General features: G+C 42.0%; 2 protein-coding genes across 2 annotated transcripts; both read left to right on the plus strand.

The window, feature by feature from the left end:
* Window positions 1-3,152: 3,152 nt before the first annotated feature.
* On the plus strand, window positions 3,153-10,339 carry FUT11 (fucosyltransferase 11). Its single transcript, XM_072130010.1, has 3 exons — window positions 3,153-4,370; window positions 6,413-7,038; window positions 10,053-10,339. The coding sequence occupies exons 1-3, from the start codon at window positions 3,429-3,431 to the stop codon at window positions 10,198-10,200; spliced, it is 1,716 nt and encodes a 571-aa protein (XP_071986111.1). The 5' UTR covers window positions 3,153-3,428; the 3' UTR covers window positions 10,201-10,339.
* Window positions 10,340-20,511: 10,172 nt separating this feature from the next.
* Window positions 20,512-25,106, plus strand: CHCHD1 (coiled-coil-helix-coiled-coil-helix domain containing 1). The gene is made up of 3 exons (XM_072130027.1): window positions 20,512-20,703; window positions 23,179-23,297; window positions 24,654-25,106. Exons 1-3 carry the CDS (start codon window positions 20,568-20,570, stop codon window positions 24,759-24,761), a joined length of 363 nt encoding a protein of 120 aa, XP_071986128.1. The 5' UTR covers window positions 20,512-20,567; the 3' UTR covers window positions 24,762-25,106.
* The last annotated feature ends 243 nt before the right edge of the window (window positions 25,107-25,349 follow it).

The following is a 25,349-nucleotide window of genomic DNA, read 5'->3' on the forward strand; positions in this document are numbered from 1 at the left end:
GCAAATATGTTTTCCTGGATGGGACAAGGAAAACTATGCCTTTTTTTTTTTTTTTTTTTGCTACTTTGAAAGGCAGCCCCCTTAAAACCAAGCATACTGGGAAACATATTTGGCTAATGCCTTTTGGCCTCCACACCCCTACACGGGGACCTTAATTGGCAAAGTCTCTATAAGGAGTACTAAAGTGATGCTGCGCCTTCAAAACAGCGCTGTCTACTTTTGGAATCTGATTCTTCTGGGATTGATATGCAGGATTGACTTTAATCCCGTGTCATACTTTCTGGTAATGGAGCTGCCTTTCAAGATGGCAAAAAGAGGCAATGTTTTCCTTGTCCCATCCTGGAAAATGTATTTGCATGTGTCCCAGAATTCTTTAGTGGAGCGTCAATGACTACAAGTCTCCATACCTAAGTCTCCATAAGGAGAGCTCTTCCTGAGCAAATGCAATGATAAAAATAAAAAAATAACTTTCAGATCTTAAAATTTTACACTAAAATAATTACTTTAATCTGTTTAGGAGGACCTAGAGATCACAATATGCATTGTGTATGATGAGAAGAGGCAAACTACCAAAATTCCAGGGTCATGCATTTATGTATATCCCCTTTAATTAAAAGGGTTATCCGGTTATAAAAAGTTACTCATGGCCTGGCTATGGCAGGCTATTTAAAAATAATAAAAGTGTACTTACCTCCTCCGGCGCCGCTGATGTCCCGCTCCGCGGTCCGTTTGATCCGTGCCTTGTTTGTTTACAGGGGCACAGAAGCCGGCGCACAGAAAGCTTCCGACCGGCGATGTAATTTTTTTTATACCCGGATAACCCCTTTAAATTATATACAGTCCCCCTACTTACCTCCTGGTGCTTCTGCATGCTCCATCTTCTGCCTACAAGCTCCAGATGTCATAAGACCTGGCCGCTTGTGTCTAAGGCGAGTTGCACATGAACTGAGTATTTAAATCGTACGGTTTTGTTCAGTGAACATTGTACGAGTTTGATCAGTGATGAAGAAACATATCTTGTTTAATGCCAGAGCTGAGGGGTTTTGCTGAAAAAAACAAAGCAAAACAAAAAACTATTATAACATTCAGGATAATGAGGCTCTGTCACTCCTGTGCCTGGCTCGCTTCTCATCTTGAAAACGCTAGCGCATGGGGACGGGCCTCGGGCCCAATCGTATGTGCATCAATGGAAGCGCATATGTGATCTGGTTGAGGCCCATCCCCATGCGCTAGCGTTGAGTTTGGGAATGCAGCGCTAGAGGTACATGTGACCACAACCTCATAGTTTTTGTTGACTGAATGTATCAATGTATCTGCAATTCGATCCAATCCAAAAAAAATTTAGCAGGTCCAACTCTAGGATGGCTACTCTTGTGGTCAGTTTTTCCTTATCATCCGTTCAGCAGCACAACTTGTGTGTGCTACCTCCAGACTCAAGTGGAAATTTCGGTAAGGAAATGTTCTCTCTATATTGTCAGAGTTCAGAGCGAGTGCAATCCGATGACAAAAGAAAAACATATGTGGGCAGCTCCTATAAAAATCGTATCAGTGTCTATAAGACGTAGAAAATGTATCATTGTACAACAAAAGGATAAGCAGTGAGCTTAGGAAAAACTAATTATAATCAGTATTTTTTTTTACCCTCTCCCTTAATTTCTTGCTAAATGTATACAAAAGATGGCAATTGGGGTTTTGTGTACGCAGGGACCAAAGGGGCTATCGTCTCTGCTGTGAGCCCATATCATACATTCTAGAACACTGTGTATGTCTCATTCTTTCTACAATAATCCAGGATTAGGATCAAGCAAAGGAGTCCAATTTATGTTTATATGACCTAATTATGTATGACCCCCCCCAAAACTGCGCCTGTTCAGTTGTGGGTGATACCTCAATAATAATTGAGCTCCTGGTAACACTGACCCCTGCTGTACGTCTGCTGGTGGTGACATTTCCATGCATGAAATTATATTTCTGACAGATAAGACTCTAGCAATGAGGTGGCTGGACAGGAGACCCCCGAATGGGACACAGTAAAAACATATGGGGCATGCTCTTATAGTATATAGAAATAGGCTCTGCTCTGAAATTTAATAAAATCTTGGATGGTTGGTGCCTACAATGCCCAAGTACAGGAATGGAATGGCTTTTCTGAACATAGGAGATGAATTTGTACAGCGCTGCGGAATGTGATGGCGCTATATAAATAAAGCTTTATCATTATTATACTGAACACCAGTGACACAGAGGTGTGTGGTCTCAAAAATTTATTAAAGATGTATGTGCATCTTGTTTTCATACCTGTCTTATTTAATGTGGGTTCCCATAGTTCTTGAAGATCTTGCGCTTAAACAAGAATCACAGTTGCTGTATTTGTAATTTTTTTTCTTCTATTTTTCCTCTTCCTCAGCACCACTTCATTCTTCAATTTAAAAAAAAAAGTGTAAACATGATATTTCTGATTCTTCGAAACATGCAGAATATTTTGAAACATTTTGAAATATTATAATTTGGTAATTAGTTCATGTATCATTTCCCTATAAACATAAACAAATACACTAAACTCCTTGGCACCGATCTATTATATTGGCTGCACCAGTTTTCTGTCTGTCTTTACACTAGAATGTGCAATCTTCTTGCACATGTATTTATAAAGTGTTAGCGCCAGTTTTGTGTCACGGTTGCACTATTTCCGCCGTGCTATAAAAATTCTGCACATAAAGTGGTGTTCCGGTGCGGAGTCAGATTGTGCGCCACATTTATTACACCAACTCTAAATAATTGTGGCACATGCCTGCTACACTCAGTTTGAGCATGATCTGAGAATTCAGATTATTGAAGACCGTGCACCAGTAGTTAATAATCCGGCGCACTCTGCAGTTTGCATCACTATTGGAAAATATGGTCCCTTATGATGTAAACTGGATATAGCATGAAACTACAAAAAAGAATGGACTGGCAGCAAGAGGGTTAAATAATGGCTATGTTTTTGCTTTTACTTTTTTTTAATGATTTGGCAATCTGTGTAGCGCTGCGTAATCTGTGTGCGCTATATAAATAAAAGAATTATTATTATACTTTTGGATCTTAAATTCTGGCTAGTACTTGTAATACTCTGCATGGAGCACATTCCCCTTCCCCCCTATACATGTCATGTGACCGTGATGTCATTGTTTCAAGCAGCAACTCTATTCAGCCACATAGACAAGAGGCAGCAGTTCCAGTAACATGTAACTTCCTGCTGGTGCTCGGTGTCCGTATGTTTCCTCCTGCAATACACAAAGCACAGACTGATGCAACCCTGCTGCAAAAAGGAAAGCTGCCGGTGAGGACATGGGAGCCTTGTGCACGTGGACTGCTGGTAGGACCATTTATACAATATATATTCTATCTCATCAGTGCCAAGTCTTCTGGGGACCCTGGTTTCATGCATGAACGTGCCTGACCTTAGGATTTTAAGTAGCATGGGATGTCCCGCTGTCTCTTGCACTCACTGCCTGGTGCAGCAATATAGCCCCAGGACTATGAGGACACATTCTGGAATTTGGCACTTTATTATCGGAAGTATTTTACTGACTTGTACCGCTGCTGTTACTGACCCTGAACAATGGGACAGTCCCGAATATCTGGACATTGTTGAAGGAGAAAGAACGTGGATGGATTCAATAATAGAAGACACATCCTCAGACCTGATGCATGGACATCCTGCGTACGACGACCCATTTCCTGAGGATAGAATTATAGAGCAAAACATAGTCGCAATGCCCGGACGATGGGAACAGTCTGTTTTTGAGCCATCTAGTGCGTTCTCCACCGCTGGATTAGGTGCAGTGATGGTAGACTCTTATCGTGGTCCAGGTAACAGGGATACCAGAAGCAATAAAGAATTGCCCATTCTTCTGTGGTGGAGTGAGAATCTGTTCCCTCACTTTCCTGGGGACACGGAGCGTATAGACTGTCCTCTAAGTTCCTGCATGGTGACCAAAGATAAGAGAGTGAAACTTCACAAAAGGACAAAATCGATCATTTTCTATGGCACAGACTTTAGAGCATACGAAGCTCCGCTGCCTAGATTACCTCACCAGACGTGGGCGCTCTTTCATGAGGAATCTCCGATGAACAACTATGTTCTCTCACATATGCCAGGAATTCGTCTTTTTAACTACACTGCCACCTTCAGGCGAGAGTCTGATTACCCCCTCACCCTGCAGTGGCTGCCCACCATTGGGTACTTGCAGAACCCCGCTGTGTCGGTAGGAGAAAAAAACAAGTGGCGTGAAAAAGGGTATGCCCCCATATTATACATGCAGTCCCACTGCGATGTCCCATCGGACAGAGACCGTTATGTAAAAGAGTTAATGAAGTACATTCAGGTAAGCACCGAGAAATTATTGCTGATTTGATATATTATTAAGCTGAATTTAGCTGAATAGGGGGTTCTTCTTTATTATAGATATTGGATATCTAGTCTTCTTACATGAATTGATCCAATAAACATATGTCAACGTGGGACCTACATTTGCTGCACATTTCATTACAAGAGTTTAAAAAAGACCTGTCAGGTCCATTTGGGACCCTAAACCACATACAGGACCGTATGGGCCCTGGCAGGTTCCTGTTAAATCTGAAATATTTTGAATTTAAAGTCAATTTTGGTCACACAGCAGAATTTTTGTCAGTTGTTGAGTCAAATGCACTGAAAAGGTAATACAGGCGGTCCCCTACTTAAGGACACCCAACTTACAGACGACCCATAGTTTCAGACGGACCCCTCTGCCCCCTGGTGAAGCTCTCTGGATGCTTTACTATAGTCCCAGACTGCAATTATCAGCTGTAAGGAGTCTGTAATGAAGCTTTATTGATAATCCTTGCTCCCATTACAGCAAAAAAATATGTAACTCAAATTGTCACTGGGGCAAAAAAAATTATTTTTTTCGAGAACTACAATTATTAAATATACAGTTTCGACATACATACAAATTCAACTTAAGAACAAACCTATGGACCCTATCTTGTACGTAACTCGGGGACTGCCTGTATTTTTCCTTATTGATTCTTTATTTATTTGGCGCCTACAGATTACGCAGCGCTGCACAGAGCTTCCCAAATCGGTCCCTGTCCCCATGGGGCTCACAATCTAATCAACCAACCTACAATACTTTTGCTGTTAATGTTCCACTCCAGATTTTGGATTACAAATGTCGATGAAAAATACTGAACAGAATACTGCCATGTGATGCAGGCCTTATGCAGAAAGTGTTTGTAATTTTTTTGCAACAGAAAATCCATGTCATAGGCATACTAAATGGGTGTAACCTCCTAGGTCCAAACACTTAAAAACTATGTGAAAACTAAAAGGAGTGGATGACTGTTGGCTCAGTGTCCCGTTGAGGGCGGAATCTATAATTACAACCATTGCCTCCATTTAATAGATGTGGTTGCTGCTTCCGCCTGCAAGAGGGACACCAATTGCTTCGGCTCCCAGTCCTCCCAGAACAGCTGATCGTCTAGATGAAGAATTTAAGTCAATTCCTTAAATACAACTTTCAAACAATAGCATTTCAGTCAGTAGTTTCCATCAGTGATTGGGTAGATTAACACTTCCGTGACTGGTCTGTAAATGCCATGACTGTGCTGTATCTTGTTTCATGGACCAACCACACTGACCAAAACAATGGTGATCACCCAAACCATTGTTGGAAATCACCCAAGCCTGATTTCCAGGCTTTCCAGGAACTCTGAGCACTGTAATATCACAATGGAAAAACAGTCTGTATTCAATATAGAAATGCAATTGTCCCTAATAAAATGTCCCTAAAAGAAAATGATTATGGGAAACAATATCCCCCATAAGCTTCTCCACACCACTTTATGGATCAATGGGGTACATATACAAAAAAAAAAAAAAAAAGACCTTCAAGGGGTTTTCCTACAAATTCAAGTCAGGCCCTAGGGTAGGGCCTAACTTGCTGATCGGTGGGGGTCTCAGTGATGAGACTCCCACAGGTCACGAAAACGAGGGGTCCCACTTACCTCAGTAGGACCCCTAGTTGCTCCATGAGAGTAATGTAGAAGATGGCCATGCATGACCGTTCTGCTCTACTCATCATGGAGCTGACGGAAATTGCCGAGATTAATGGAGCAGAACGGTCATGCGTGGCCATCTGCTACATTACTCTCATGGAGCAACTAGGGGCCCTACTGAGGTATGTGGGACGCCACCGGACCCCTAGTTTTCGTGATCTGTGGGGTTCTCACCACTGAGACCCCCACCGATCAGCAAGTTAGGCCCTATTGTGGGAAAGAGTACCATGCTGCCCGCAAGAAGTAGTTATCCACCTGCTCTGCTGTGCTCCTTGGGAATAAGAGTTATGTACTTATTAAAACTCAACAGTGTTTTTTTCTACTGTGTTAGATTGACTCATATGGACAGTGTTTAAAGAATCGGCAATTCCCGAGCAAGAGACTGGAAGACACGTCAACAGCCACCACAGAAGATCAAGAGTTCATGGCATTTACTGCAAGATACAAGTTCCACTTGGCAATGGAAAATGCAATATGTACTGACTATATGACAGAAAAACTATGGCGGCCTATGCACATAGGAGGTATTCCAATCTACAGAGGATCCCCTAAAGTTAAGGACTGGATGCCCAACAACCACTCCATCATATTAATTGATGACTTTGCAACACCAAAAGACCTGTCCGAGTTCATCATTTCTTTAGACAAGGATGATGAAGCTTACCTCAAATACTTAGAGTACAAGAAACCTGGTGGGATAACAAACCATCTACTGCTGAACAGTATGGAGAAACGAGAATGGGGAGTGAATGATATGAGCGCACCCAACTACCTCAATGGCTTTGAATGCTTTGTATGTGACCAGGAGAACGCCAGAGTCAGAGCTGAGAGGAAACATAAGAAGACCCAGGGGAAAAGTCCAGCTCCAGTGCCTCACATTGCAGAGTACAATCACATGGGATGTCCAATGCCTGTACCTGGTATAGGAAGTGCAGACGAGCTCCCTGAAGATGACAGGTAAAACTCTAATCAATTACTTTAACTATCTTCAAGAAGCACCATGGGAGTTATGGTAGTGACATTAAAGTGAATGTATTAAAGTCCAGGGAAGCCGAGAGGCACTCAGGCACCGTCTGCCTGAGCGCCTCCACCACTTTTACAAAGTTATTATTTTGGTATTAAAAAAGCAGAAATACACGTAAAACACTTTCCCACCATCCCCTAGACATAACAAGCAGCCTATTTAGGACACTCCACCACCAGTAAACTGCAGGTACAACTGTGAAGGTAGAGCAGTACAGTGAAGGAGGGGACTAGGGTCCCAGTGTGGGTGCAAGCCGACGCTGACCGGACCCAAGGTAAGCAAACGATTGCCAAAGGAAATGCTTGAAAATAGCTCCATTGGGGGGCTGAAGCGTCGCACCTTCCACATTGGGTGAATAAACACCCAGCCTTTTCCAGGAGTGCTGCCTCATCTCTTTTATTTCCTTTAGTAATCTGCAGGTAGATGTCCTTTAAGAGTTTGAGTTCCCCACAGATATAAAAAGACATTTCCTTTGCTTCCATCATGGCTCCTTTCCATTACTAACCTCTACTAAAGTCTACTATGTATTTGTATCATCTAAAACAAACAACTGATGCAACTCATTGGCAAGAACAAAGAAAGAATAACAAACTCCTTTGGTTTAGCAGTGGCCCCCAGCTCTAGAAGACTTGGTTCCCCATAGGTCATTATTGTAAATTAACTTGCTAAATATTAGTGTGATATAATACTACAGGATCTTCCTCTACACGTGTCAATATGGAATTGCTCCATTTTGGACACATCCCCTGAGAACGCCCGACTGTATGTGTACGCTTATAAGCTTGTGCAAATATTAGCAGATATACAAAATTGAGCACCACGTCATGGAACAAAAAACACAGCTGTCCTATGTGCCATCATATTCACTAGGGGTAGGAATATTGTAGAGGGGTAGAATAAAATATCCCACTGTTGTAGAAGTGATGAAATCTCCAAATATGTTCCATGCATCTTTATGATTATATTTACCTGCCTGCTGCAAGACACGAGGGCTTATGTGCAACTTATACCATTGTATGTGTATTAAAGGAAACCTACCACTTAAAAGTGGTAGTTTTTCACACAAATACATGGCACCAGCTCAGGGTGAGCTGGTGCCGGAGCATATTTTCATTAGTATTATAAAGCCAGTATGAAAGATTTTAATGTTAGTATAACTTATATCTCGGCGCATCGCACTAGGACATGGCGCACCATGCGTGTCCCCGTGCATGTGCCCGTGCGTGCACTGGATTCTGAGGTGCCGGAGAGCTGGTGATGCCACCAAGCTCTCCGGCACTGCGCAACTTTGCACGGGGAAACGGGCCGTGCTAAATTGCGCAGGCACAAGTGTGGCGGAGAGCTCGGTGACGTGACCGGCTCTCCGGCACTTCAGAATCAGGCGCACGCACGGGCGCGCGCATGGTGCGCCATGCCCTGGTGCGATGCGCCGAGATATAAGTTATACTAACATTAAAATCTTTCATACTGGCTTTATTATACTAATGATAATATGATCCGGCACCAGCTCACCCTGAGCTGGTGCCATGTATTTGTGTGAAAAACTACCACTTTTATGTGGTAGGTTTCCTTTAAGTAATAAATGTTGGAGGAATTCTTGGTGTATGTTCAGCTGCTCCTAATGAACACCCCCACACAATACAAATATATTATGTATACTGAAACCAATGCAAATTGCAGAAGAGTAACCATAAATTATTCTATACAGCAGAATAAAGGGGATTGTTGTCCTCTGTGACCAGTCCACTAGGAAACTATTTTTAATTCCCTTCATGGAAAATGCTGGTCTGGATTATGGAGAATCTAAACTGCACATCAAGGACAAGTTTTCTAATGGGAAGGTGGTCATGTACAATATTAAAGAAAAATATCAAACTTTATGATGTAAATATATCCTGTATGAGGCAAATATATCCTATTAAGGATGTTTTTTTCTTTAGACATCACCGTTACATATAATTCCTTAGTACTGGTTCATATTCATGTAACAAAGAGGAGTACATTGGGGCAGATTTATCAAGTGTCTGAAAGTCAGAATATTTCCAGTTGCCCATGGCAACCAATCACAGCTCCCCTTTAAAATATTCATGAGCACTGGAAAAATGAAAGCTGAGCTGTGATTGGTTGCCATAGGCAACTGGATATATTCTGACTTTCAGACACTTGATAAATCTGCCCCATTGTATTCTACAGTCGTGTAGTTTTGTTAAATGGTTACGTTCCATGCACACGTAGAGGTGCATTATGTATGGGCACGGTGCAATGATCACACCATGTCTCACTGCATCGTGTCTGAGCCATGTGACCGCGCCACAAAAGATGGCCAGGTCCTATTCCTGCCCAGCATAGCTGTTCAGCTTCCTATGGAGAGTGAAGGGGTGAGGAGTGTTCTCTGGAAAAGAAACATTTTCCATCAAATTCAACCAGGGGTGGTATTGAGTGAGGAAGGGATGTAAGGGAAATTTTTTATTGTTTAACATCAATAGAAATTCTTAATATCAGAGCAGACTTTCAAGGGTATTTGTACAGGAAATCATTTATCATTTCAGAGGTCTGCCAAATGTAACCACATCCCTTCTTAACTGCTGCACAATAGGGCCGGCGACACATTTCACACTGAGGTTTTATTCACGTGTTAATGACCTGTGATTTTGGCACATTGGTGTTCTTAGGAATAAACCAGGTGTGGACACTGCAGACAGATAACGTATAGTGGAAAAATGTACACCTGTTCTGTGTTTTTTTTTAACCCATTCTTGGTTTGGAATCAATACACTCAGCTCTATATACAGTCTAACTGAGAAGACGTGAAATTTTGGCCAATAAGTTGGAAACTTAATTATCCAAGTCTTTGTTTTCTCATGAAAATCCATCATTGCTTATTGTTCATGTTTTATAGCTTTATACGTTTATATTAAAATCCATCTTTTCTTTTTGTGCTTTGTAGCTGGAAGCAGATGTGGATGCAAGATTATTGGCAAAGTTTTGATCAAGGAGAAGCACTTTCTGCCATGATAATACGAAATGAAACAAGTCAGGATAAATTTTGGGATTTCATGCATGAAATGTATATAAAGAGAAACATGAACCGCTGAACACCAAAAATAAAACATTTCTTTAAGGACTTTTATCACCATGACCCATTTTAGTTCTTCTTTAGAAGGATGAATATGCCCCCCGTGGTCATTTTTTTCCTGGTGCCAAAGCATTTTTATAAATTAAAAATGAACATTAGTATATGTGTGTGATGATTTTCAAAATTATTTTGTTCTTAAATGGGTTTTCCAGCAGTTGAAAAATATGGCTGCTTTATTCCAAACACAGATCCACACCGGGCTATGGTTTGGGCTGGTTTTGAATCTTAGCTGTATGGAAATGAATGAATGTGATGGGTCAGCAATATACAGCTCGGTCTCAGAGCTACAGACCTTTTTTAAGGTTAACATGCAATCGATGCTACCAAAAACAATGCAAAGTCAAGCATTTGTGTTTATGCTAAAGTTCCCACCCACCATTGTGTTAAAGATGTCCCATTCTATGGATAGGCCCTAAATATCATAGTCCTGTAAAACCTCTTTAAAGAGGACCTGTCACCCATAATTTCGGCACGAGGAGCTGTTTACTAAAGTAAGCAGCTCCTAGTGCTTAAACAAACGCCGCAGTATTAGAAGGATAGAATTACCATAAACCTCCGATAACGCTATCTTACACTGCGGCGGAGTACAATGTAAATGTATTCATGAGGGGGCGGGTTGGGCGTGGTTAGGGGTACACAGCGGCGGAGTACAATGTAATCGTCGGACCGCTCGCAAAGAGGTCCGATGTATCCATAGGGTCATGCGGCAGACACCGCCCCTAACCAGGTTTCCGGTAAAGCTATCCTTCTAACACTGCGGCGTTTGTTTCAGCACTAGGAGCTGCTTACTCTAGTAAGCAGCTCCTAGTGCCGAAATTATGGGTGACAGGACCTCTTTAAGGGTATTTTTTAAGCGAGGACAGAAGACAAACTGATATCGCCCACATCTGGCTTATATTGTGTAATACTTATATTCTCTTTATGCTACCAATATCATAGATCACAACAGCCTGTATGCCTGAGCCTGACTGTCTTCTCACTTAAAGGAGTGTCCTACTAAGCAGTTCCTGAGGAACTATGCTCCTCAGTCTGGGGTGCTCCAGCTATGTCATCAGAGAGCCTCAGAGCGCCTTGTGTTATCATTTATTTACTCCCCCATTACAATACAAGTCCTGTCTGTGCACAATGCATGGAGCGGCTGTGGACAAGGCGCTCTGGTGACATAGCCAGACCCCCCCAGACTGATTAGCATAATATTTGTAACTCTATATTGCATTGAATGGGCCTATAATAAAAGAACACCTGAGAAGTATAGTTCCTCAGGAACTGCTTAGTAGGACACATTTACCATCAGTAAACTAATGTCGTTTAAAGGGCACCTACCACCACAAATCTACCTATAAAGGTAGATCGGGTGGTAGGTGGATCAATGGGACGTGAGGATAGCCCTTAAAAGGGTAGATTTGATTTAGGTAGATTTGTGGTGGTAGGTTCCCTTTAAAGGAAATCTACCGTCACAGCATGATAAACCATGGGGGAACTTACTAACTTCTTATGTGAACAAAGGGTTGTGTTCACACACTATAATATACACTCACCATGTGCACCACCTGTAAGATCTAGTTACTTTGTTAGGGAAAGAAAGAGATGAGGGAAGGGAAAAGTTGTGAGTGTGTAAACTACCATACTTTATGATAGCCAGAGAGGCTGTCAGGTGCCAGCCCAGGAAAACTATACAGGAGTGGATCCCCTAAGGCAGTGGTGGTGAACCTATGGCACCGGTGCCAGAGGCAGCACTCCAAGCTCTTTCTGTGGGCACCCGGGCCATCACCTCAGGACACCAGACAGGACTCAAAGAATTTTCCTGCAGTTCCAAGCAACTTAAAAGATACTACTTTAAGTGATATTTTAAAGAAACAGGGAGCAATAAGTTACTGCTTTAACCCCTTAACGACTTGGCCTTTTTTAGTTTTTTCACTTCCATTTTTCACACCCCACCTTCAAAAATCTATAACTTTTTTATTTTTCCACATAAAGAGCTCTGTTATGGCTTATTTTCTGCGTAACAAATTGCACTTCGTAGTGACGGTATTTAATATTCCATTGCGCGTACTGGGAAGCGGGAAAAAAATTCCAAATGCAGTGAAAATGGTGAAGAAACACATTTGCGACGTTTTCTTGTGGGCTTGGATTTCACAGCTTTCACTCTGCGTCCCAAATTACATGTCTACTTTATTCTTTGGGTTGCTACGATCACAGGGATACCACATTTGTACAGGTTTTATAATGTTTTCATACATTTAAAAAAATTAAAACCTCCTGTACAAAATTTTTTTTTTGATTTTGCCATCTTCTGGCGCTAATAACTTTTTTATACTTTGGTGTACGAAGCTGTGGGTGGTGTCATTTTTTGCGACTTTTGATGGCGTTTTCATTTTTGACTTTGGACGCTATTTTCCGTTACGGGGTTAAACGCAGTGAAAAACCGTTATAATATTTTGATAGATCGGACATTTTCGGACGCGGCGATACCTAATGTGTTTATGATTTTTACTGTTTATTAATATTAATATCAGTTCTAGGGAAAGGGGGGTGATTTGAATTTTTAGGTTTTTTTAATATAATTTTTTTTTTTTTAACTTTTTTTTACTTTTACTTTAACTATTTTTCAGACTCCCTAGGGTACTTTAACCCTAGGTTGTCTGATCGATCCCACCATATACTGCCATACTGCAATATGGCAGTATATGGGGATTTTACTTCTCATTCATTACAATGTGCTGATAGCACATTGTAATGAATAGGTTAAAACGAGACAGCTTCGGGCCTTCGTGAGGCCCGATGCTGTCATGGCAACGGATCACCGCTCCCCGTGACGTCATCGGGGAGCGGAGATCCGCGCCAAGATGGCGGCGCCCATGCGGCGCCATCTTTTTGAAGCCTCCGGCAGCATTGCCGGAGGCGATCGCGGTGAAAGCACCCGCGATCGGTGCTAGCACCGATCGCGGGTGTTACCGGTAAGCCTTTGCTGCAATATGCAGCAAAGACTTACCGGCTATGGAGAGGGCTCGGCCCGCGAGCCCTCTCCATGCACCGGGACCCGGCGCGCGCCGTACTAGTACGGCGCGCGTCGGGAAGGGGTTAATTTTTGGTGGGCACCTCACGATAGAGGGGGGTTTGGGGTTGCAGTTTGGGCACTCGGTCGCTAAAAGGTTCACCATCACTGCCCTAAGGCCCCTTCCACACTCGCCTTGCAGATCACGTCAGTGTCTGATCAGGGAGCGATCAGGGTTTGGTGAGTGAAAAACTGACATTTTGCATCAAAGTTAATGGAAAAAAATGTGAGTAATACCAGCGGCGGTCATTACAAAGTTCAGTCTTGGGCTATCTGTGCTTTTCACAGGTCAAAAACAACAAGCCCAAGTGTCATTGGCAAACACAAGCAGGAATAGGACCTTCTCTGAGCTTGCAGCTCGGACATACGGGCTCATACATGCAGGGGTGGATTTAGACTGCCATGGGCCCTGGGCTGTATGAATATTATAAACCATACAATTCTGATATTCACTTCCTACATATGGTACTAGAATCAAGTTTCATAGGGAATGGAGGATGCGCCCTTTCTGTCTGCTTTCAATCTTTGGTTTCAGGACCTTTGGAGGACTGTGAAAGTTCCTGAAATGGCTGTTGTATACTATACATGGGTATTTAGAGCAGGAACAGATGTACAAGGATTTCATGGGTGAAGGTTCTTCTCAGTATAAAATTTGGTGGGTGGCCATGGACTCTCGTAAGGCTTGGGCCCCGGGCTACCGCCCAAACCGCCTTTATTATAATCCTCTACTGCATGCATAGACCATGGAAACTACAGTCGTGAGTATCAGCCCATAGAAAAACACATCCACAATATACATTTGTGTGCATGAGGCCATAGTGGAGTATAAATGTTTCTTCTTTATAACATTTGAGGCCATGAATAACATAATTTAAAGGAAATCTAACATTTGAGGCCATGAATAACATAATTTAAAGGAAATCTACCATTTAATTTGATGCATTATGAAGCAAACATACCTTGAGAATGCTGTAGCTACACGGATGCAGGATCATATCTTGGTTAATCCTTGTGCTGAGTGGTTTTGCTGATAAAACAGATATAACGTTATGATAATGAAGCTCTGTCGCTTCTATGGCTGCTTTGGCCCTTCTCCTAGCACATTAGTTATTCTCTGCAGGAGAGGATGATGTAATCTCTGGGTTGTGCCTGAAGGCAGAATAATTGCTGCACCATTACCCAGCTGCTGTATATGAGTCATCCAGCTCAGGTTGATTAGTCATGCCTTGACTAACCTCCTTTTTTGTCTAGGGACCCTGCCTGACCAAGGTCCTGAATATTATAATTGTTTTTTCAGCAAACCCACTCAGCTCAGGGATTAACCAAGATATGATCCTGCATCAGTGTAGCTACAGCATTCTCAAGGTATGTTTGCTTCATAATGCATCAGATCAAATGGTAGGTTTACTTAAAGGCTTAGAAGAAATAAACATGTATATGTTCATGAAAAGGCTGTAAAAACAGAAAAGAACATACTGTGGTCAGGTCTTATGTTATATCCCTATTAGAGATGAGCGGATCCGAACTTTAAGTTCTGGGTTTGGGTGTATTCTGCGTGACCCGGACATATAGCCTGTAGTTCGGATTCACTCATCTCTAATCCCTGTCCTAGGGTAATTTATAGGTACTATATTTGGCTGATTTATAAACCCCCTGATATCTGTCAGAAGTTCTCTAATTCCTGATCCATAACTGGTGACACAAAGCACTCAGTGTTTTATTATAGTTCCCTGCCAGCTCTCTGCTCCTGACGCTAGAGGAGGATGATGTCAGTATATCAATGAGACGCCGTCTGGAGGCTTCTCCATTAGCTAATGATATTTACAGTCAATGACAAATGTCCGTTGATGAACTATAACCATTTCCCTCATAACAAGATCAAAAATACATAAAGTGAATGATCAAAAATACAGTCTGGTTGCATGTGACGCTTTCAAGAGAAAACATTTTAATATAAGTAAGTAAAGTATAAGCCCACAGCAGTCTATGGGGCCTGGATTATGGATCAATGTAATGGTCAATTGTTAGCTAAGGAACTGTGTCACCATGGCTTACAATTTTAGGCTTCATGCACACATGCATTTTGAGGGCCACAAGCAATGGCTTGTGGCACTGACAGTAGTGGATGAGCCAAGGTCACCTTGCCATTCTCCATAGGAAGTGTCTGTCCCGCCAAATGATGAGCAGGAATAGGATATGCTCTATCTTTTGCAGTGCAGGCATTCGGCAGGTTCCCGATGTGGGGATGCAGTGCTTTAGGGTGCTTTCACAGCACTTTGAATGTGCCCAATAGAAGTCAATGGGCACAGTCACATTACTACCTCTGTATGTTCCTGTTATAAATAATTAACCCCATAGCGCAATAAGACGTACCTGTATGTTTTATTGCGTATGGGGGAGTATGAAGAGGGTTCACCGGCTGAGCCCTCTTCATACTCGCCAGGTGCTTGCTCCGCAATGAAGCAAACACCTGTCACTAAAACCCGCTAGCCGCCATCTTGGCTCCAATCGTCGCTCCCTGTGACGTCATCGGGGAGCGACAATCCGTTGCCATGACAGCCTCGGATCACACAAAGATGATTTAGGCTATCACACATGTTTTAGGCTATCTATTACAATGTGCGATTTGCACGTTATAATAGATGGTGTGCAAAATCCCCATATACTGCCATACAGTAGTAGTGGTAGAGTCAATCAGACAACCAAGGGTTAAAGTACCCTAGAGAGTCTGAAAAATAGTAAAAAATTAAAAAAAGATTTAAAAAAATGATATTAAAAAAAACTAAAAATTCAAATCACCCCCCTTTCCCTAGAAGTCATATAAATATAAATAAACAGTAAAAATCATAAACACATTAGGTATCGCCGCGTCCGAAAATGCCCGATCAAAATATAACGTTTTTTCACTGTGTTTAACCCCGTAACGGAAAATACAGTATTTTTCGGACTATGAGGCGCACCATCAATAAATGCCTGCTAAAATGCCTAAGTTCATATATAAGGCGCACCGGATTATAAGGCGCACCTGATTATAAGGATGAATGACCAGCAGGTGGAAACCTGTGCGCAGTTCAAGGCAGTTGTTGTCTGTAAGTACGGTTCATATATAAGGCGCACTGGTCTATAAGGTGCACCTTTGATTTCTGAGTAAATCAAAGGATTTCTTGTGCGCCTTATAGTCCGAAAAATACGGTAGTGCCCAAAGGGCATTTTTTTGCCCTTTTGAAAAATATAAAACATTCAATAAAAAGTGATCAAAAGGTCATACAGTCCTAAAAATAAAACGTCATCAAAAGTTGCAAAAAATAACACCACCCACAGCTCAGTACACTAAAGTATGAAAATGTTATTAGCGCAACTAGTCGGCAAAATTATGAATTTTTTTTTTGTACAGGAGGTTTTAATTTTTGTAAATTTATGAAAACATTATAAAACCTATACAAATTTGGTATCCACGTGATCGTATTGACCCAATGAATGAAGTAGACCTGCCATTTAGAGCGCACAGTGAAAGACGTAAAATCTATGCCCACAAGAAAGTGTTTTTTCATCATTTTCACTGCATTCAGAATTTTTTTCCCGCTTCCCAGTACACGGCATAGAATATTAAATACCATCACTATGAAATGCAATTTGTTACGCAGAAAACAAACCGTCACACAGCTTTTCACATGAAAAAATAATAAAGTTATAGATTTTAGAAGGTGGGGAGAGAAAAATAAAGACCCAAAAATGAAAAAGGGCCTGGTGTTTAAGCGGTTAAATAAGAGTGAAGCAACTTCATTTTCCCTCTCCGAGTGCTTGATCAATTTTTGCACTGCTACCAACTGAACTCAATAGGGCCTGTTCCATCTTACATACAAAATAACTATTTGGCCATTGTTTTTAACAATTGTACTTGATTTTATCAATAAAAATTTTTTTTTATTAACCCCTTAAGGACGGAGGGTTTTTCGCCTCATTTCTCGCTCTCCAACTTCAAAAATCCATAACTTTTTCATTTTTCCGTGTACAGACCTGTGTGAGGGCTTATTTTGTGCGTAACAAATTTTACTTTCCCGTAATGTTATTTATTTTAACATGCCGTGTACTGCGAAGCTGAAAAAAAATTCCAAATGTGGAAAAATTGAAAAAAAACCGCACGTGCGTCCCGTTCTTGTGGGCTCAGTTTTTACGACTTTCACTCTTCGCTCCAAATAACACGCCTACTTTATTCTTTGGTTCGGTGCGATCGCGGTGATACCAAATTTATATAGGTTTTATTGTGTTTTAATACATTTTCAAAAATTAAACGAATGTGTACAAAAAAGAAAAAAAATTTTTTGCCATCTTCTGACGCTAATAACTTTTTCATACTTTGGCGCACGGAGATGTGTGAGGGGTCATTTTTTGCGAAATGAGGCGACGTTTTCATTGCTATCATTTTGAGGTCTGTGCGACATTTTGATCATTTTTTATTTCATTTTTTATGTTATGTAAAAAGGTGTAAAAGTCGCATTTCAGACATTTGGGCGCCATTTCCCGCCTCGGAGGTCACCGCCGGCCGTAACCGTTTTTATATTTTGATAGATCGGGCATTTTGGGACGCGGCGATACCTAATATGTCTGTGATTTTTACTGTTTGTTATGTTTTATATCCGTTCTAGGGAAAGGGGGGTGATTTGAACTTTTAATATTTTATTAATTTTTTTTATTTTTTAAACTTTTTTTTTTCTTTTTTTTTTCACTATCTTTTAGACCATCTAGGGTACATTAACCCTAGATGGTCAGATCGCTCCTACCATATACTGCAATACTACAGTATTGCAATATATGGCATTTTTGCAGGTTATACATTACAATGAGCCACTGGCTCATTGTAACGAACCTGCATAAACCATGTAGCCTCGTGTCAAAAGAAGACCCGAGGCTACCATGGTAACCGATCGCCGCCCCCCGATGACGTTCGGGGGCGTGGCGATCGAAAAAAAGATGGCGGCGCCCGCGGCGCGGCGCCGGCGGCGTTTAGGGGGTTAATAGCCGCGATCGGTGCTAGCACCGACCGCGGTTATTAGCGGTGGGGGTTTTGTGCAAAATGCAAAAACCCCCACCTCTGTATGAAGAGGACTCAGCCCGTGAGCCCTCTTCATACATCCCTTATACCTCTGCGCCGTAGAGCTACGGCGCAGAGCGTTAAGGAGTTAAAGAAAACCTATCACTAGGGATCTACCTATTAAGGTGGATCCAGTGGTAGGTGCCTCTAATGTATGTAAGGGTAGCCCTTTTTAGGGCTAATCATTTACTCCTGTCTATCTTTTCTAATCTTTAATCAGGGTAATATGCAAATTTGCTTAAGAGGCTACTGGGGCGTGGAGTAGCTGGAGCTGAGGCTGAGCCTCTTTGATCCTCCTACCCAGACATCTTCAATGTGCAGCTCCTTGGACATGAACACAGCCCAGCGGCTGCGCGATCTCGGCTCCAAAGCCGGAGCTACTGCGCATGCGCAGAACTCCGGTTTCATGGACGAGTGTACACAGCTCCTTGTAGCTGCACGCTGAAGATGTCTGGGTAGGAGGATCAAAGAGGCTAATGGGGCGTGGAGTAGCCGCACGGTGTAGCCTCAGCTCCTGCTACTCCACCCCCCAGTAGCCTCTTTAGAAAATTTGCATATTACCCTGATTAAAGATTAGAAAAGATAGAGGGGAGTAAAGGACTAGCCCTAAAAGGGCTATCCTTACATTTGTTAGATGCACCTACCACCGGATCTACCTTAATAAGTAGATCCGTAGTGGTATGTTTCCTTTAAGAAGCGGAACATTGATGTTTATACTCCACAAAGGATCTTAAAGGACATCTACCACAAGGATGAAAGGCTGTATGCAAATGAGCCTGAGGGGCTCCAGGCTTCATTAACACCAATGGAGCCTGGAGCCACTCAGTCTCATTTGTATTTAGAACTTCATCCTGGTTATAGATGTCCTTCAAACAACACAAGGAGCGCTCAAACAGATCTCCAACTGACCTGGATATGGGTGCGGTCACACGGTGCGTTTTGAAACGCATTACAGCGGCTGAGATGAGGTGCTTTGCCTAATTGGATTACTATTAACATTTTCATTTACAAAACGCAGTGTAAACGTGATATAAACGCATGTGTTAACAATGCATTTAGAGTTTGTTAATGCTTTGTTAACACATGCATTAACATTGCATTTACACTGCGTTTTGTAAATGCAAATGTTAATAGTAAAGTAATGTAATGCAAATCACCTTATCTAAGCCGTTTTAATGCGTTTCAAAACGAAACCAAAACGCACCGTGTGACCGCGCACAAAGGGTCCGAGGAGAGGAGCTGACCTGTAACACTTTACTAAGACAACTTTACACCACCTACATTTGGATCAGTAGTTATGCTCTCAGCATAAATACATCCGGTGAGCAGTATTATTTAAGGCATGAACAGTGTTGCTCTATTACTGCTTTTTTCCTTTTTTTTTGTTCTAGATATTTCCATAGAAGTCTATGGGAATATGTAAAATATGAGCACCATACGGGTATGCACTGTATGCTGTCTTATAAACGTGCAGTACCCAGAATTAGGCTACATTCACACGATGGCGCTCACCCCCACCCCACAGCGATGTATGGCACATGCGCCGCATTCCAGGGAATGATAGGAAATGTCCTGCGGCGCCGTGCACCCATTGCCGTGTATGGGGGACACATATACGTCCCCCATACGTTCGTGTGAATGTAACCTAAGTAGGAGGAGCATTCGGTCCGCCAGCCAATAGCCATCCGTCATTTGCCAGCCCCTTGTATTTTATAGATTCGCCGCCATACGTGGTCAATCGTCACGTATATACAGATTCATACAGCACAGAAATACACACGTTGGTGTGAACACAGCCTAATCTGTCATAACTGTGAGAAGAGACTGTATATATTGTATATGAGTGAGGAGGAAGAACCATTAGTGATCCATAGACAATGTAAGTGAAAATCAACTGCAAAAGTTTCACAGGCTGTGGGGGGAAAACAAATTCTTATATTACAGCCCAGATTTTAATGTGCAAATCCGCACATTAAAAAAAAAAAAGTATTGAATGAAAACAGGATTTAGCGCGGATTTTATGTAGAATTTCACGGTGCGAACAAAATCTGCTGCGCGCGACCCGGAGCTGCTGGGGGGCGCGCGCGTGACGTCACGAGAAGGCGGGGGGGGGCGGAGACAGAACGCAGGGCTTCTACCTTTTCCTCTCCCGTGGTCCTTTGCGGTGCCCTTGACTGTCATGGCGTCTCAGGGTAATCTTCTGAACGAGAAGGTGGCCAAGCTGGTGAGCCGGCGCTATGGGAAGCCCGTCCTGCAACCCAAGCGGCCATTGGCGCTGGCAGACGCCGTGGCTAACCGGAGGTATAAGGTTGGAGGTAGGTGGAGAAGCAGCGGAGGCTCCGATCACATGTCGCAGCCTGTACATGACATCTCTGTTCTATACTTTCATAACCTGGGAAAGCTGAGTGACCTCAGCACACTTCAGCAGGATGCCATTCAGCTTTCCCAGGATCCTGTGCAGATCCTTGTACTGCTTTATGTGACCAGCGCTAGTCCAGGCTGTTCTTACGGGACAACTTGAAGGGTTTTATTCAACAGTTTTGGGGTTCATGTAACTTTTTTTGGGAGGGAAAAATAAGTGACTTTTTTATAAGTTGAAAAGGACTTTATGGCTTAAATCTCAGAAGTTTATTATCTTGGCTGATGCGATAACTGAAACGCTGCAGTTCTGTAGTTGCTCTCTAATTTCTCTAAGTTTTGCACAATTAAAAAAAACCTTGGCAAACGTTATTGAGGTCACCGCGTCGCATGGGCACATCCTGGCAGCGTTAGGACCGGACCACCTGATGAATAAAGTCCTGTGTGTGATATGGAATAAACTCCATCCTCCAACTAGCACAAAGAAAAAACACCTGAAAGTTTTAACCCCTTAAATGAAATTTACCACTTAGAACAGTTCAATTTAAAGGGAACATGTCATCAGAAATTGGCTTAATAAACCACAACCAGTAGAGGTGGTCCCCTACTTAAGGACACCCGACTTACAGACGGACCCCTATGACCTCTGGTGAAGCTCTCTAAATGCTTTACTATAGTCATAGATTGCAATTGTTCAGCTGTAAGGTGTCTGTGATGAAGCTTTATTGATAATCCTTGGTCCCATTACAGCAAAAATATTTAAAACTGCAATTATAAAATATTCAGTTTCGACTTGCATACAAATTCAGCTTAAGAACAAACCTATGGACCCTATCCTGTACATAACCCTCAGTGCTGTGGCATCATCTGGAAAATCAACTTTGAGGTGAGATGTAAGTTGGATGTATAAAGTCAGGGAGACGGAGAGTTTAACACTGAAGTCAAGCTCTCCTCAAGAAGCTGCTCAGCTGCTGGACAGCATACGGGTTTATTAAGACAATTTCTGATGACAGCGACACTTACATTTAGCTAAGGGAACCCTGCAGGCACTGATGCAAATTAGCACCAGCCACTCCTGTGCACGTAACACAGGGCGCTCAGCCTTCCTCACCTGTGATTCTATTCCGCTCCCTCTCCTGGGTTCAGCAGTTCCTGAGAGCCAGTGATGTCACCAAGCATGCGCAGTCAGGAATAACGTTTGTTATATTTTGATTGGGCATTTTCGGACACGGTGATGAAATTGCTGAGCGCTTGGTGATCGCCGTCAGCTCCATAGAGATTAATGGAGCAGAACGGTCATGTGCGGCCGACTGCTCCATTAGTCTGAGAAGCGGGGAGGGGTTGGTTGGACTCCTCGTTTACGCGATCTGCAGGGGTCTTGGCACTGATCAACAAGTTAGGCCCTATCCTGTGGATGCGGCCTAACTTGGCTTTGTGGGAAAACACCTTTAAGGACCAGACCATTCTCATTTTTTGTGTTTCTATTTTTTTATTTCCCAATTTAAAAAAATGCGATAAAAGCTGTATAAGGGGATGTTTCTTGCATAACAAATTGTCCTTCCTAGTGACATTATTTCATATTCTATGCCATATACAAGAAAGCTGGAAAAAATTCCAAATGCAATGAAATTGCAAAAAAAAAAAATGCATCTGCACCATTTTCTTGTGGACTGTTTTACATATTTCAGTGTCATCCTAATGACACCTCCCCTGTAAACCTATTGATACTTTGAACTTGACCTGGTCCATAAGGGGTTAAATGTTTCACTTTTAGATTTTTAAACTTGTGTATAAAATTGTATGCCGACGACCTTTTCTTTTTCAAATCTTTTTATTGATTATACGGCAAATAACGATAAAAGGTCGACTTTTCGTTTTCATTTCTTATGGTCTGAAATATTCTACATAAACTGATGTGAAACCTGCCACTAGAGGGCGCTGACTGCAAGTGGATTCCACCTCTGCTCTGACTGGCAGGTATAGTCAGGTGACACAGATCTAAATTTTTTGCAAGGATCTGTCATATGTGTCATTACATATACACCAAAAGCAGCGGTGAAACGGCAGATCTGCCGTAAATTTGCAACGTTAAAAAAGCAAATTCAAATATTGAGTGAAAATCTGCTGCTCGTTACTTTTTGCTGTTTTCACTAGGAATTTCACCATATGCAATATTGAGGATTGAAATCTGCAGCAATTATGCAACAACACATTTCGCAGCGTTTAAATGACTTATGGCAAATTGTCATCCGCTTTGCTGCATGGTGCCTGGTGTACACAACCTCTACAGATATTACATTCACCTTCACAGTGATAACTGAGCTCTAGCAGTGGTGATCTGACATTTACACCTATGGCGTGTTCAGTCTATACTCTTGAAACTTCTGGTATATAATTTCCTTACTATTGTATTTGTGTTTTTTCTTTTCCAGAGGCCACCTGTATAACGGAAATGTCTGTGCTAATGGCGTGCTGGAAGGAAAACGCCTTCAGTGACACGGCCTGTTCAAACCCAGTCAAGGATTTCTATGAATGTGTTGCACGAGAACAGGTAGATAATTCATTTTGTCTTTATATATTATTTTTGAAGTACAAGACGTGCAGGATGCTGTCATAGAGTTTAGGGCCAATAAATTACCCACAGGGCTCCAGCCTAGTAGTGTGCCAAGTGGGGCTGTCCATGGCTGCAGTTAAAAGGTTATCTCCATCTCCTCTATTCCTGGCTGAGATGCCTTGTCACAACCACTCTGAGGAGGTAGGTGTTTCGGCAGAAATGGGTGCATGCTGTGGTTCTACACTGTTGCTATCACAGAGGAGAATTGGAGTTAAAGAGGACCTGTCACCCCCGAAAAAATACCCCCACCAAATATGTTCCCCCTAATCCTGTCCCAGCCCCTTTATTTTTATTTAATTTTTATTACAATTTGTGTGTGCAAACATAGTTTTAATCGATCCGACCTCTTGCCAAATAAGAGGCCGGATCGTCGTAAAAGTCTCCTAGCAGTCGTGCCGTATTCATGAGGGGGCCGGCCGACTCACCCCCTTCACGCCCTGTCAGTCAGGGACCTGTAAGAATCGCTGGCAGCAGCGCATGTATTGCGCAATCGCTGCCGGCTCTATGTGATGTCAATAAAGATGACAGCGATTGTGCAACAATTGGAGGGGGTGTGTCAGCCGTCCCCCTCATGAATACGGCCGACTTCTAGGGGACCTGTACGACGATCTGACCTACTATGTTTGCACACACAAATTGTAATAAAAATTAAATAAATGTAAAGAGGCTGGGGACAGGATTATGGGGAACATATTTGGTGGGGGTACTTTTCGGGGGTGACAGGTCCTCTTTAAATTGGTATTCCCACAAAGAGAAGATTCTCAACTATACTTAGGAAAACAAAATAACATATTCTGTAATTCACTGTTATTAACAAAAAAAATACAGCATTTCATCGATATTAAGTCCAAACTGTCTATCAGATTTGGTTGTCCCTGGATCCGACCATGAATCTTCTGATTGGATTCTCCTAATGAATAGCTTCTCTTGCCTGCACACTGAATTGCTCTCTATCTCCGGATAGAGAATATCCTTTTATTTCAAAAATGTAAATAATTGCATTTAATGAGCTAAATTGGTTATGGACAGTAAGGAACATCAGGACTTGAGGAGGATGACTTCCCACCTTTGAGGGCATAAAGGATTAGTTGGTTAAATTGCACAACTCCTGTTCTTCCTATGAGAGTCGGGTTTTGCTGAAATATTCTTGTTTATTGGGACATTTAGCAGATAATGATCTATCAGTGTATATTCTCACTACTGCCTGTTTTCTGTAAACTCTCTGAATCTATATATATTTAATGGTTAAGTGTTAACTTAACTGACAGAGGTTTTGTTTTAATTTTATTGTAGAAAGCTCGAAAATTGGGTGCCAAAGAGGAAAAACCTGAAGGCTGGATGCCCCCACAGCAAGTCAACAAACTGCTTAGAAAATATCCTAATATTAAACATGAAATCTAGAGATGAACTTTATGTACTGTGACTGAGACTGCGCGTCACCCATGTTAGACCTGTGCGGCTCACACCAAGGACAATGGCCTAAGTAACAATCGCTGGCAGCTCATCTTCCCCACCAGAGACTGTCGGCGGCACCAAGATTCATGTGTTTCTTATAAGAACAAAGAAATAGATTTCTGCACATAAAAAGACTATTTATTTAAAAAAAAAAAAAAAAGCTGTTCTATGTTGATAATCTAAAAATGTTCTAAGAAGACTTGATATGGGGAAGGGGAGCATTTCTTAACACACAACATTAGGGGGTAAATGTGATGCTTTTATTAAGCAGTAAAGGCTTTTCCATTTTTATTTGAGTTGTCTGTTCTCAATATTTTGTACTGGTGTCGCTGTATTAGAGAAACTAATTTATGGCTGGATTCACATCACTTTTGTGGTGCAGTTCATGGGGACACTTAAAGCGTAACTGTAAAAATGAATGATTTATATGTGATTCTCCCTTTAAAAACAAAACAGAACGATGCCTACTTCGTGCTGCTCGTCCTTTTCTTTCCAAAGTTGTGGCATTTTCTGTTCGGAAAGTGTTTGACAAAA

This window comes from Engystomops pustulosus, chromosome 11 (genome assembly GCF_040894005.1).
Source record: "Engystomops pustulosus chromosome 11, aEngPut4.maternal, whole genome shotgun sequence".
Classification (NCBI taxonomy): Eukaryota; Metazoa; Chordata; class Amphibia; order Anura; family Leptodactylidae; genus Engystomops; species Engystomops pustulosus.